Source organism: Pelophylax lessonae, assembly GCF_965119305.1.
Source record: "Pelophylax lessonae genome assembly, chromosome: 1".
Taxonomy (NCBI): domain Eukaryota; kingdom Metazoa; phylum Chordata; class Amphibia; order Anura; family Ranidae; genus Pelophylax; species Pelophylax lessonae.
Window position 1 is genome coordinate 272284647 of NC_138768.1, and position 14638 is coordinate 272299284.

A 14638-nucleotide genomic window follows, 5' to 3' on the forward strand; every position below is an offset into this window, starting at 1 on the left:
TTTTACAGCCAAACAGCTTCTGCTCCTGGACGGACTGGCAGTCATTTTTTTTAAATGCCCCTAAGTGCTAGATTGTAAGCTCTAACGAGCAGGGCCCTCTAGTTCCTCCTGTATTGAACTGTATTGTAACTGTATTGTCTTCCCTCACATTGTAAAGCGCTGCGCAAACTGTTGGCGCTATATAAATCCTGTATAATAATAATAATGCTTATGCCTCCAAACTCTTCTATATGTTTATCTGCCCATGGACGCATTGGCTAACATGGAGGAAAGTTCAGAAGCAGTAAAAAAAAATCCAGAAGCCTCTAAAAGCAGCTGCAAAAACGTCCTGTGTGCATGAGCCCTTATAACCAATGTCACAATCTAAAGGTCTATGGAAGGCACACATAAGTACAGTTCAGCTCTGCTTTTTTCACAGTATATCTGAAGTCTTTGTCACTTAGTCCATGGTCACAGCATTTCAGTAATCCATATGGTCCCATCATGTAGCAGCACTGAATGGATTCCCTTATCTGATGGAATGAAAATTCACTTTGAAGAGCGTGTGAAGATCCAATCGCATTAGTCCATTGTATTTCTGTAGTAGTCAGCATAATATAGTCCCTGAGTGAAGCTGTCGTAGTAGGAGTGGAGAATCTATGAAAGATGGTTGGAAGCCACTTACAAAGTGCTGGACAATGCACTCAGAGGGAGTTTCCCAGTCATCAGTTCATAACCGTGCTAACGGTCAGTAACCTGCTGGGTATCCTCCCTTCCGTGTGTCTGAAGCTGCTGCCCACTTGTTTCCTGTCCGGACAACAGCCTGGACCACTGACCCGACCCTTTGAGTATAACTTACACTATGATGACGTTTCACCAGTTCTTTTTCAACACTCTAAGATCAAAGAAAAAAAAAACAGAAAGAGGTTTATCCATTTGTATTCTGGCAAAATGCACTCTGTGGAAAAAAAAAAAAAATATGTACTGTAGGTAATATTTGAAGGATATAAATTACCTGCTCCATGGTGTCTTCCAGTGTGGTGGTATTGGGGAATAACTGATTGTGCATTCTTGCCAGCTCCACAGATTTCTCAATATCATGACCAAACCAGAGCGAGTTCATAATGACCTACGATAAAATATAAAAAAATTGTGACCCAATGTTTCCATACACACAAACTAACATAAAGCTTTCACACATTTACATGACTTTTATTGCACATTTTACAGCAGTATTTGAATTTTTTTGAGTGCCAATTCCAAAACAATAGCTGTACCTCATGAATGTGGTGGTAAAGTCACTGAGGACAATTACTGGTATCCCCTCTGCTATAGCAAGGTATACGGTGCAGTGTGCGTGTGTTTTTTTTTTAAATTAAATTATAAAGCTAAATACCTTCGTTCACAGCGCCGCTGTTCGGTCACATGACCTCCCAGCTGATGTCAGAGCAGGCCTGAACCATAACAGGCCACATGACCTCAACAAGGCAGGGGGGGGGTTGGAGCAGGAGTGGCTCCCCTCCAAAACACCCTCTCTCCATGTTGATGAGGACAAGGGCCTCTTCCCCACAACCCTGGCCCAGTGATAGTGGGGGTTCGGGGAGTGACTTTTCAGAATCTGGAAACCCCCTAGATCCTGGCCACCCCCCCTATGTAAATAAGTATGGGGTACATAGTATCAACCTTAATTTAAAAAATAAAGTCAAAGTTAATATAAATACAACAACAGTTTTTGACAAGTCCTTCATTTTAAAACACATAAAAACTCAGACCCGAACGGAAAAAAAAAAAAAAAAAAACGCCACCTGCCGAACACGACATGTTCCTGTCCAGAGACACAACCGTCTGACAGGTAAACATAGGAGTGGGGGTTACCCCATGATATGACCTGCCCCTATGTCTACCTCTCATTGGGTGAGTGTAATTATGGGGCAGGATCACCCGGTGACATCATCGGGTAACCCCGTCCCCTTGGTTCCGTCATTCGGCTGTGTCCCTGGTTAGGAACAGTCATGCACGGCGGCCAGCATTTGTTTTTGTTTTTTTTTGTTTGGGTTGGTATGCTTATGTTTTTTTATAAGGGACTTTCCAAAAACTGGTGCTGCGTTTTTATTAACTTTTTGAGCACTTTTTAGGGAATGAGTAGGGAGGGGTACTATGTACCCCATACTCATTCACATATGGCGGCTAGGATCTGGGGGCCCGCTCGTTAGGGCCCCCACCCACAGACCCCCATAACCACTGGGCTAGGGTTGTGGGGAAGGGGCCCTTGCACCCATCAGCATAGCCATTCCCCCAAAGCACCACCCACTCAATGTGGAGGGCATGTGGACTGATATGATTCAGGAGGGGGGAGGCACTTGCTTCTCCCTTCTCCTTTCCGGGCCTGCCAGGCTGCATGCTCGAATAAGGATCTGGTATGAATTCACACAATTTTTTTTACATTTAAAAAAAAAAAATTAAAACCAGCATTTGTTTTGCTTACATTCTGCTGTCAGTGGGGAGTCCTGCTGACAACAGATGAGTCATTGTTGTCAAGGACGCCGGCAGCTGCCCAATACTTATTAACCAGCTATTATACAAAAAGAATACCGAAGATAAAAAACAAATTCCGAAATCCTGAAAATTAATTTGTTCAGTATTGAGTCAATGGACCAATTTGTTTTCAGAATTTGTTTTGTATTTGTAGCATTGTTTATTCAGAATAGCATTAAAAAAACCAAACCAGGGGTGAGCTGAGGTGGGGTGTTTTTGGGTTGCTCCACCCCCCCCCCCCCCCCAATCAATACCACTACCAGGCACTTCAGGTGCTGTTTTTTTCTGAATTTGCAGTTTACATTCAGCTGTCAACGGGCAAACCTGCTGACAGCTGATGAGTCATCAGTTGTTAAGGTAGCCCACTTTTAAACAACCAGCTATTCTTCACACGGAACTCGAATTGGTTAATCATTTTCCGATTGATCCGACTTCGAATCATTCTGATAATGTGAATTTGTTAAAAAATGAATCATTGAAACAAAACTAAATGAATTCCGAAACTAAACAAAATTAGTAACATAAAGAATCTATCTGAAACAAAACTAAACAGATTTTTCCATTCTGCACATGTCTATTGATTGACATATACACTATATTACTAAAAGAATTGGAACACCTGCCTTTACACACACATGAACTTTAATGGCACCCCAGTAGTCCGTTGGGTTCATTATTGAGTTGGCCCATCCTTGCAGCTAACACAGCTTCAACTCTCTTGGAAGGCTGTCCACAAGGTTTAGGACTGTGTCTATGGAAATCTTCCATTCTTCCAGAAGCACATTTGTGAGGTCAGGCAATGATGTGGACGAGAAGGCCTGGCTCGCAGTCTCCGCTCTAATTCATCCCAAATGTGTTCTATCGGGTTGAGGTCAGGACCAGTCAATTTCCTCCACCCCAAACTCGCTCATCCATGTCTTTATGGACCTTATTTGCGCACTGGTATGCAGTCATGTTGGAACAGGAAGGGGCCATCCCCAAACTGTTCCCACAAAGTTGGGAGCACAAAATTGTCCAAGATGTCTTGGTATGCTGACACCTTAGGAGTTCCCTTCACTGGAACTAAGGGGCCAAGCCCAACCCCTAAAAAACAACCCCACACCATATTCCCGCCCATAAGCATTTAGGGGCATTTAAAAAAAATGACTGCCAGTCCATCCAGGAGCAGAGGCTGTTTGGCTGTAAAAACACGAAATGCCAAAACAAGCTTTTAGCTGCGTTTGGTGTTTTTAGGCATTTTTAGATTTTAGGGAGTGTGGATCAGTGCACAAAGCCCATTGTGGGAGGGGCTTGCACTAGAGGTCACATGTTTTTGTAAGTATATAAAGACCAGCTACCTGCATTCCAAATCCAGCTCTGAAGAAGAGGGGATACCCCTCGAAATGCGTCAGCTCTATTCGGACGTATAATTCCACTACTGTGATTAATCAGCAGACCATGCTGAGTGGAGCATCTGGTGGACTTTTTACACATATTTTGCTTGATATTTTCTCCTGTTTGGGAGTATGATGTATATATATATATTGCTTTTTATAATAAATGGACGCAAAGGTAATGCACTAGGCTGAGCTACCCCCTGAGGATGTCCCGTGTCTGTGACGTAACGCGTAGGAGGTAGTGACGCAAAGCATTCCTACACACAGTCTGTCATCACCCACAAGCTGTCCAGTGAGGGGAGAGATCTCTCCAGTGAGGGGAGAGATCAGAAGCGTCGGCTGCATCTTGGCTGTTTTTGGAAACTTGGACTGCATTATTCCTACTGACCTGTCAGGGGAACAATGCACCAGAAGGTTAACCCTTACCTAGATGTAAGTGAGAAGTGTTTTTAAGGAAATAAAGTCTTTAATTGATACTTTAATTTTGGCCTTTCTTATATACATTGAGCTGATTGCTATATGAAGACAGCCCAAGGAGATATCATAGGATATTTAAAGGCTTTGGCTTTTTATATTGAAGGTGAGCGCGCATTTTAGCCACACACTTTGGTGGAAGATATTTCATCCATGTTTTGGTTTTTGTTTTGTAGAACACTGCACAGTGTTTTTTACAGAGCTGGATTGTTTTTTTCCACCTGATATCACTTCACTTGCACAATTGCACATGTCACAGCATGTTGGTTCATATGCACTACACTGATTGATGAACGTTCTATGTCACTTATCATACTTTTCTTGACAATATTACAATATATGATGTTTATTTTTTATTTATATATCTGGGGAAAATACGTTGAGAGGAGAAGTCTCCCCACAGAGAGGAATCTCATCACGGTTTGTTACAAGCATGGACTCTAATTGTTAGAGCTGATAGCACCAGATTATACAATCAATAAGTGGATGAATTTTTCACAGACTTTTTTCTTGAACTTTCCTTTTTGGACTTTCAATATAATATATATTTTTTTATCTTTGGACTTACATCCTTCAATTAGTTTTTTTTTTTGCACTTTTTGGCATCGTTTGCACGTTTAGAAATTCAGTGTAATTGGGAAGATTATATATATTTGTGCTTTATAAGTATTCAGCATTTGATTTTTACTTGCTTTTCATTTATATATATATTTTGGAAGTTTATCATATTGTTTTTTATCTATTACACTTTTTGGTTTATCTTAATATTATTTTAGCTTCATTACACATCTGAATAGCGCACTACTCTGCTTCTATAATGCGTTAGGCTGGAGCACCCTCTGTTTCTTTCTTTTTAGAGTGCACAAAGCAGTCCTGACCTCAACCGATAGAACACTTTCTGCCTTCTCATCCACATCAGTGCCTGACCTCACAAATGCGCTTCTGGAAGAATGGTTAAAAGCTCCCATAGATACACTCCTAAACCTTGTGGTCAGCCTTCTCAGAAGAGTTGAAGCTGTTGTACCTGCAAAGGGTGGTCCAACTCCATATTGAATCCTACGGACTAAGACTGGGATGCCATTAAAGTTGATGTGTGTGTAAAGGAAGGCATCTCAATACTTTTGGTAATATAGTGTAGGTCTATTTGTTCAGTTATTTGTCCAAGGGTAGTGCCTCTAAAATGCTGCATTTGTCAATGTCTCCATTGTTTTAGCAAAAAGAAGGGGCAACCCTGCCTTGTGCACATTATAGCTGCATATGCTTAGCTTTATCAAATATAGATATTGTTTGTGCTGCTTGAGACTCACCAGTGCTGTTGCTGTTGTGATTCTAGTTCCTCCGGAGGCTCCAACAACCATATGCACTTTATTATTCTTATCCAAAATGATAGAGGGACACATAGAGGAGAGGGGCCTTTTCCCTGCAAGAGTGGAAGGAGAAAAGCAATCTTTACTTCTCACTACTCATTCTGTGTTATTATGCTTTTTATACATGTATGCTCTTAAAATTTACCTGGTCTGATAAAATTAGCTGGTGATGGAGGGATTCCAAATCCATTGATTATCAAAGGTGATCCAAAATCATCCATCTCATCATTGTAGATGATCCCTGTGACATTGGACCTCACCTTAGATCCAAAGCTGAAACAATAATTTATAGAGTTATTTTTTTTTTCAAACGTATCATTTTTGCTGCTAATATGTACATGCCCTTGACACTTGTTATAGTTCCCTAAATCATCTGCTCTAATTGTGTTTATACGAGCATCGCCTGCCCCACTAGCATCACAGTTTGTCATATTTATTCATTTCAGGTACTTATATAGCACCGTCAATTTACACAGTCCTTTTCATATACAGTATATTGTACATCACTACCAAATCTGAAGAGAGTCCATAAATAAAAATGGGGGTTTGGTCCCACCATATGGCCATATCGTGCTCAAGCCCACTACTGCGTCAAAGTACCCCATTATCAGTGGGTCCTACACTATCCATGAAAAAGAGATGAATCCAGCCTTTCTAACCCTTGGAGATAATACTCCTTGCTGGGAAAAATGTGCAAATGCACTACAGGGGACTCCTCCTATATCCACTTGATGGTGGACACTGATTGAGTACAGGTGTATGTGGGGGGTGGGGAGGGCTGTTCAACCTCGATAGTCTGGTCAGACCGAATACATAATAAACAAGATTTGCACATTTTTCCCAGCAAGGAGTATTATCTCCAAGGGTTAGAAAGGCTGGATTCATCTCTTTTTCATGGATAGTGTAGGACCCACTGATAATGGGGTACTTTGACGCAGTAGTGGGCTTGAGCACGATATGGCCATATGGTGGGACCAAACCCCCATTTTTATTTATGGACTCTCTTCAGATTTGGTAGTAATTTCTTTTGCATTTGCGCGCTATTCTTTTTTAATATACATGTCTTTTGGTTCATAGCTGCAGCAGCTTTGGAAATACATGGGTATGCTCCCCCAAATTTTTTGCCTGTTTATATTGTACATCAGTCCCTGCCCTCAAGGAGCTTACAATCTAAAGGCCCGTACACACAATAAGAAAATCTGTAGGGAAAATTTGTCCGACGACCGATCTGTCGATTTTCGGATTGTTAGTATGGTGCTTTCGACAGCCGACTCCGACTTTTCGGCTGACAAAATCCTGATGTGCAGGCTATATAATTTTTGTTGTCTGTCAAAACAACGTCCGATTTTCATCTCATTAGTACAGATTTCCACGGAAAAAAATCTTAAGAGCAAGACTAGGCATGCTCAGAGACGAAAGAACACATAGAAAAAGCAATCCAGCACATGACATCAATTCTGAAGTAGATTTATGTCGTATGGGAAAATTCGTATGAAAATAACCTCTTCACTTTCCACATCAGACTAGCATGCCGCAAAAAACAGATTGTTCGATAATCTGATCGTGTGTATGGGGCTTTATTCACATTTGTACAAACACATAAAAGGGCCAATTTAAATAGGAATCAATTAACCTACCAGCATGTCTTTGGAGTGTGAGAGGAACCCGGAGTAGCTGGAGGAAACGCACGCAGGCATAGGGAGAACATGCAAACTCCAGGCAGGTAGTGCTGTGGTTTGGATTCGAACCAGCAACTCATTTTCCTGTTAGGTGAAAGTGCTAACCACTAACACTGCTGTGATGCCCATCCAATCGTATTCCACTGGACATAAGCAACTTTACGGAGGTTGCCTACTTTACAATAAAACGAGAGGTCCTCCACAATCCTCATCAAAGTTCCTCCATGTGGCTATCTTTCATAGACCACTTGTGCTAAAAGTCATATTGCAACAATCAATATGATTAAATACTGACAGTGACATAAGTTGTTCCACTGTCCTCTGTTTTACCAGCTGCCTGATAAGTGAACTTTTATGGCTAGAATATTTATCATATCATCTCTCAATATTATATACACTGATCTGCCAAAACTTTATGATAACCCACATAATATTGAGTAGGTCCCCCTTATTCCACCAAAACAGCCCTGGCCCATTGAGGCATGAACACCACTAGACCTCTGAAGGTATTCTGTAGTATCTGGCACCAAGACATCAGTAGCAGATCTTTTGAGTCCTGTAACTTGCAAGGTGGGACCTCCATGGATCAGACTTGTATTACTGGCACATCCCACAGATGCCTGATTGGATTGAGATGGATGGAGGCCAAGTCAACATTGCAAACTCATTGTTGTGCTCCTCAAACCATGCTTGAACTATTTTTCGCAGTGCCGAAGAGAACATTATCCTGCTAAAAGAGGCTACTGCCATCAGGGAACAGTGTTTTCATGAAGGGGTGTACTTTGTCATCAACAATGTTCAGGTAGGTGGTACAGGTCAAAGTAACACCCACATGAATTTCAGGACCCAAGTTTTCCCAGCAGAACAATTCCCTAAGCATCACACTCCACTGGTTTACCTTCTTCCAATACAGTATCTTGGTGCCATCTCTTTCCCAGGTAAGCAACACACATGCACCCAGCAATCCAAATAATGTAAAAGAAAACATGATTTATCAGACCAGGCCACCTTCTTCCATTGCTCTATGATCCAGTTCTGATGCTTATCTGCCCATTATAGGCATTTTTGGCTGTGGACACGGGTCAGCAGGGACACTCTGACCGTTCTGCAGCTACACAAAAAGAATTTATGATGCCCATTTTTTCTACGTTCAACACATCAATTTCATGGACAACATGTTCATTTGTTGCCTAATACATCCCATTGACTTCCAAATGCTATTGTAATGAGATAATTAATGTTATTCACCTTACCTGTTAGTGGTCATAAAGTTATGGCTGATCAATGTATTGTGTAACAGCTTACCTTTAGCGCCAGTCTAACTAGGGATTGCATCTTACTGGTTTGTTATGCTCGTAGGCGGTGCCCTGGCCCAGAGTACCCTAGCAGGGGGAAACCACACACAGTTCTTGATGTTATAGTCGTCTTGTATAAATAATATGCACGGCGGGGCTCCATACCATTACTGGGAGTGAAGTAGCTGTGATATGCTGGACAGGTGGAGAGCACAAGGGCTCTGCGTGTCCCTCCTAAATCCATCAGAGACCGTGAAGAACACATTGAGAGAGTTTATTAGAGTTCAGTCTGTTCCAGCAAAGGTACCCCATGTGTAAGACAGTGATCCTGTACAAAGTAGCATAGCCCATAAGAACCCATCCCGGGGTAGGCCTCTCATGTGACCCTTGCTTGGCGTCCAATGAAGAGGGAAACATAGAGGATGTGACAACCGACCATATGACCCTACCTACCTACTGCATACACCTGCAGATCATCTCTAAGGGGACCATGGCATTAGTTTGGTAGATAGAACTTGTCCAGTCTTGCCCAGCAATAGTCCACATGAATTACATTGTCTGCTTCCTGATTGGGTCCTATATGAGTTTACAGCACCAGATAGCAATCGGACCCATAAAAGATGCTCAGCTGCTCCACATGTGTTGCTACAAGCCACATTGTCTGCTTCCATGGAAACAGTTCTCTCCATTCTGCCATACCGGGGAATGGTATCAACCGGTGTACGGGTTGGCCCTCTACCGCTTGGGCGCCTGGGAAGTGTTCCAAGTCATCTGCCGAACTTGCAAGAAGTGCTTGCCCACTTGTCCCTCAGGCTAGCTGTCACATATGTGCCATGCACTGTTCCAGTGTGTCTTCGAGGAGGAACCCACCTGTGAGATCAGCCTTGATGACTTGCCCAAGGCTACCCTCGTTGCCTGAGATGCTATCTTAGTGGAACCTCTGGCAAAGATCATCAAGCTGTGCTATGCTGTACCAAAGCCAGCTCTCAGGGATGGCCTCCCCCACTGCTCCTGGGTCGATCTGCCATCCTATATCGCTAGTACAGAGTCAACAAACGCTCTAGAAAATGGTTGGGTTTTCCACAAGCTTCTCTTTGATGAATTACTACTTCCATCGATCCTGGAATCCCCGCCGAAAGATTGTCCATACAGGAACTTGACATACATGGGGAGTTCTCCCATATGTACCTGTGCAACTGCTGTTGTAGCTCGAAGAGGAGAGGTTCAAGCTGTACAGCAGAGCTTTCGCCAGCAAATTGAGGAGGTTGAGGCAGAGTTCCATCACCTGAACAGGTTTTACAATACAGGAAGACACATCTTCACAGACCGTATTGAAATCTTCAAGCCAGATGGACGTTTCCCAGTCATTCACTACATCCGAGGCACCCACCCAGTAACAGGAAGGTTCATATCTCTACTGGATCCTTACATTTATGTTTAAAGAACTGCTAGTTGTGTTACATTTGTGTTGAATACTGTTGTCCCTTCCAGTTACTGGTGCATTGTTATGTTTAATGCCCTGTTGCGCCTTGTTGTTCATGCCTTATATATGTGAAATGCTTGGGGTGTTAGGCAGCCGGTACAGCTTGCATTTTAGGGGGGAGGTATGTAGGCAGGCAGAGTTTAATGCTGACCCAGCCATAAAGGTTAGTGTTTGTTGCGTTTTCCGGTTCTTTTCTTCGCTGGCTTTTCTGGATCCGACCCACTAGTTCTGTGTATTATAAAAAGGGAGAGGGTTCCATACCCAGGGGGCTCCGGGATGCACATGGACACAAGGGGTTCTGGAAATTCTGTGGTTGCTGTTGGTACCGTTCATGATGGCCTGCTTTGAAGATGCCAGTCCTGAATACTACCATCAGGGACCCAAAAATTCACTTTTTCCTATGCAGGTATGGTGAGGCAGCCACAAACCTGAGTTAGTGACTAGGGATGTTAATAAAAGGCTGCACTTTATGTTGAACTGTTGTGTTAACTTATCCTTCAGTAAAGCTTTTGAAACTTTGCCTTTGCCTGGTCCAAAGTTATTCAAGGGCTGTACTGCAAGTAACTGGCACATATAGTCTACAGCTCGGGTCACTAAACACATTGGGGTATGAGGATAACGATATGAGAGTTAATACAGTGTGAAGATACAGTGGTTACCAAGGGGGTAACAACAGTTTTTCTACCAGCTTGTTGTAAGCGTGTATATGTGGCAGGTGGGATAACCTCTTCCAGGAGGAATTGTTGTCAGCACTCTCTCAATGAGCAGGTCCATCTCCCATAGCAACGGGAGCAGATTAGTTCCACCGAGGTCCCCAACCTGTACACAGGTACAAAAGTGGAAGAGTTAAAGTGTTACTAAACCCAGAACCCTGCATTCATCATATATGGTCTCCCACAGTACACAGAACAGGGAAAGGCAATTATTTTAGTAAATATAAACTGCTAAATACCTTTTCTCATCAGCAGTATATACAGTCTTGGGACTTCTATCAGTGTCCAACCAAGGACTGGTTAAGGCTTGTAGAAGGAGTTTTCTGACTGTCCTATGAGACTGCAAGACGCCTGACCCTCTGTCTGGAGAGTGCCGATTGGCCCTGTGCTGATCACAAGCATCCTCTCAAGAAAAAAAAAATCTCTCTAGCAATACACACCAAACTGAGCATGTACAGACTGACTCCTTCAACTCTGTGTTTTCATGAAATTATTAGGGGACAGTGGAAGGAGGGGAGGATCAGAGAAGACAGACTCAATCAGCCTTCTTACACAATGCAGAGGATTAACTCCTTCGGTTCCACCGTGAGTATAACAAGCATGCTTTATGGCATATACAGACTTATTTTACTGTGGGTTTAGTAACACTTTAAATGAAGTGCACACATCAGGTCAGTGCTAGGTTCACAGCAGAACTCTATACCGTTCCTGCGAGTGGTGATACGCTGGACAGGTAGAGAGGGAAAGGGCTCTGTGTGTGCCTTAAGTGCATAAAAGCAAGTTGAGAGAGTTTATTAGAGTTCAGTTGTCTGTTCCGAGAAAAGGTACCCCATGTATAAGACAATGACCCTGAAAAAAGTGCCTAGCGTAACCCAGAAGAACCCTACCCAGGGCAGGCCTCTCATGTGACCATTGCTTGGTGGGAAACATGGCGGACGTAACTGACCACACGACCCCTTAGCCACCCCCCCCCCCCACCCCCCAGGCATAACAGGAATAGGGGAAATTGTATCTATAGTTTTCTTTTTAAGGAGTATTACATTTTAAAATATCTTATTTTACGTAACATGTGTGTGTAGAATAAATATATTCAGTGGCACTGAACTGTCCCCATCATATAACATCACTGATCACAAAAATGTTACCCCTTTATGATTCTATATCTTACTATAGGTTAATGGTACTCGTGGCCGATACTGCACTTCCATCTTCTGCTACAACGGACAAGTGTGCTGTGCCATAGCTGTCTGGAACATAGAATAAGGGCTCATAGTAATCAGATGGGTGAGTGGTATCATCTGTGATTTTCTGTCTCAAGCGCTCTGCATAGAAATCTGAAGTCAAATTCTTCATCACCTGAAAGGAAGAGAAGATGAGATAAATGTGAAACCTTTACAGATCAAAAAGTAAATGTATAGCAGACAGAAACCAATCATGCTGCTTTTAATTTTAGTGCAGTAACACACAGAGCTTTAACACATGATGCATTTTAATAGCTAACTGAGAAGATTACAACTGCCATTTGCACAGTACAACCTGGATACCACCTAACCTGGAGTCACTTTTTCTGTGTGCCACTCAGTGGGTAACTGTAAAATAAAATATACAATAATGGAGGACAACTTTCTTTATTTGGGGTCCTCAAGTGCTGCTCTGATCTTAACCAAATGGTCACACATAAAATTCAGTAAATGTTCAGTGTCATAGACAGAAGACACCCAACAGGATATATTAAAAGACTGCAGACATTAAACAGGAGATGGTCAGAGACTGCGGACAGAATAGAAGAGATGGTTAGAGACTATGGATGTAATTCTAGAGATAGTCAGAGACTGCAGACATAATAATACAAGAGACGGTCAGAGACTGTGGACACGATACAAGAGACGATCTGAGACTGCAGACATGATACAAGAGATGGTCAGAGACTGCAGACATAATAATACAAGAGACGGTCAGAGACTGTGGACAAGACTCAAGAGATAATAAGAGACTGTGGACATGATACAAGAGACGATCTGAGACTGCAGACATGAACAAGAGATGGTCAGAGACTGCAGACGTGATACAAAAGATGGGCAGAGACTCTGGACATGATACAAGAGATGCTCAGAGGCTGTGGACATGGTCAGAGACTGTGGACATGGTACAGGAAATGATCAGAGACTGTAGACATGAGACAAGAGATTGTCAGAGGTGGCAGACAATATACAAGAGATGGTCAGAGACTGTGGACATGGTACAGGAGATGGTCAGAATATGTGGACATGGTACAAGAGATGGTCAGAGACTGTGGACATGGTACAGGAGATGGTCAGAATATGTGGACATGGTACAGGAGATGGTCAGAGACTGTGGAAATGGTACAGTAGATGGTCAGAGATGGCGGACACGCTGCAGGAGACTGTCAAAAACTGTGAAAATGTTATAGGAGTTGTTGGAAACTAGAGACATGATTCAGGAGGCAGTCATAGGTGTAGGTAACACACAGGCCAGTGATCAACTGAACCCAGGAGCCTGCATTCACATATATCTGGTCTCCCACAGTACACAGAACATGGAAGTACAATTATTTTAGTAAATATAAACTGCTAAATACCTTTTCTCATCAGCAGTTAGAGCAGTCTTGTGACTTCTATAAGTGTCTGGTTAAAGCTTGTACGAGGAGTTTTCATACTGCACTTAGCTGTCCTATCAGGATCCAGGACCCCTGACCCACTGTCTGGACAGTGCTGATTGGCCCTGTGCTGATCACTTGCACCCAACCAAAAAAAAAAAAACTCTCTAGCAATACACATCAAACTGAGCATGTGCAGCCTGACTCCAAAGGCTCTGTCTTATCCGGACCTGTTCCGGAGTCAGCGGAATAGGGGGGAGTATCAGAGAAGACAGGATCAAACAGACTTTTTACACAATGCAGAGGATTAACCCCTTAGGTTTCACAGTGAATATAACAAGCATGCTTTACGGCATATACAGACTGATTTTACTGTTGTGGGTTTAGTAACACTTTAACTGGCTCCTACAGCCGGGGTTATGACTATGCTCTGTAACTGTATTTAATTTTACCCAGGGTAACTAAACAGCAAATAAAAGCTAATCTGACACTTTATTTAATACTATTAGAGACGTCAGTCTGCCTCCTTTTGATCCTATGGTGATGCTCTCTATGTCCTTCCATAATAGATGGACTTTTGCCTCTACATTGGAAATGAAGCCTTTATCATTTTACATTTTTTTTTTTTTTCAATAGTGTTTTATTTAGTTTTTGCGAGAAGGGAAGATAACAAATTATTGCGGACGCAGCTGCTATAACTACAATGAGATATATAGTCAAGTGCTTGTTTTGCAGTTAGGTGTACATGACTAACAATCAATGTTGTATAAGGTGTTTGTATGAGCAGCGTGCCCTTTTCCCTTGCCACAGAAAGTGTTTAAGACATCTGTTGATGTCAGCTAAGTGGGATGGCTTCATATGGATAGGGAGTGTACAGGATTGGTACAGTATTTTTGGGAGGACTAGCATTTTAAAAGGAGGCGAGTTTCCCTACCCAAGAGAGTTAAAATTTAGCGATGTGTGGGAGTGTCAGCTAGTTTCCATGTTTTAGCAGTAAGGGTAAGCCCAAGGTATGGAATGGATTGGCCTGTCCAAGTGTATAGGAAAAGGGATTCTAAGTAGGCTTTCGTATGAGAGCTGACCCCTAGATCTTAAATTAAGGATTTGAAGAAATGTATTT

The 14638-nt window shown here is 42.5% G+C and overlaps 1 protein-coding gene across 4 annotated transcripts in view; it reads right to left on the minus strand.

The window, feature by feature from the left end:
- Positions 1–311: 311 nt before the first annotated feature.
- GGT1 (gamma-glutamyltransferase 1) overlaps positions 312–14638 on the minus strand; it is a 247420-nt gene continuing 233093 nt past the window's right edge. For all 4 annotated transcript variants that reach the window (XM_082255909.1, XM_082255907.1, XM_082255910.1 and 1 more), the window contains exons 9-13: positions 12070–12257; positions 5877–6004; positions 5672–5784; positions 995–1108; positions 312–874 (exon numbers count right to left, since the gene is read on the minus strand). In XM_082255909.1, the coding sequence (XP_082112035.1) occupies positions 728–874; positions 995–1108; positions 5672–5784; positions 5877–6004; positions 12070–12257 (690 nt within the window). In that variant the 3' untranslated portion in view covers positions 312–727. The remainder of the gene's footprint in view (positions 875–994; positions 1109–5671; positions 5785–5876; positions 6005–12069; positions 12258–14638) is intronic.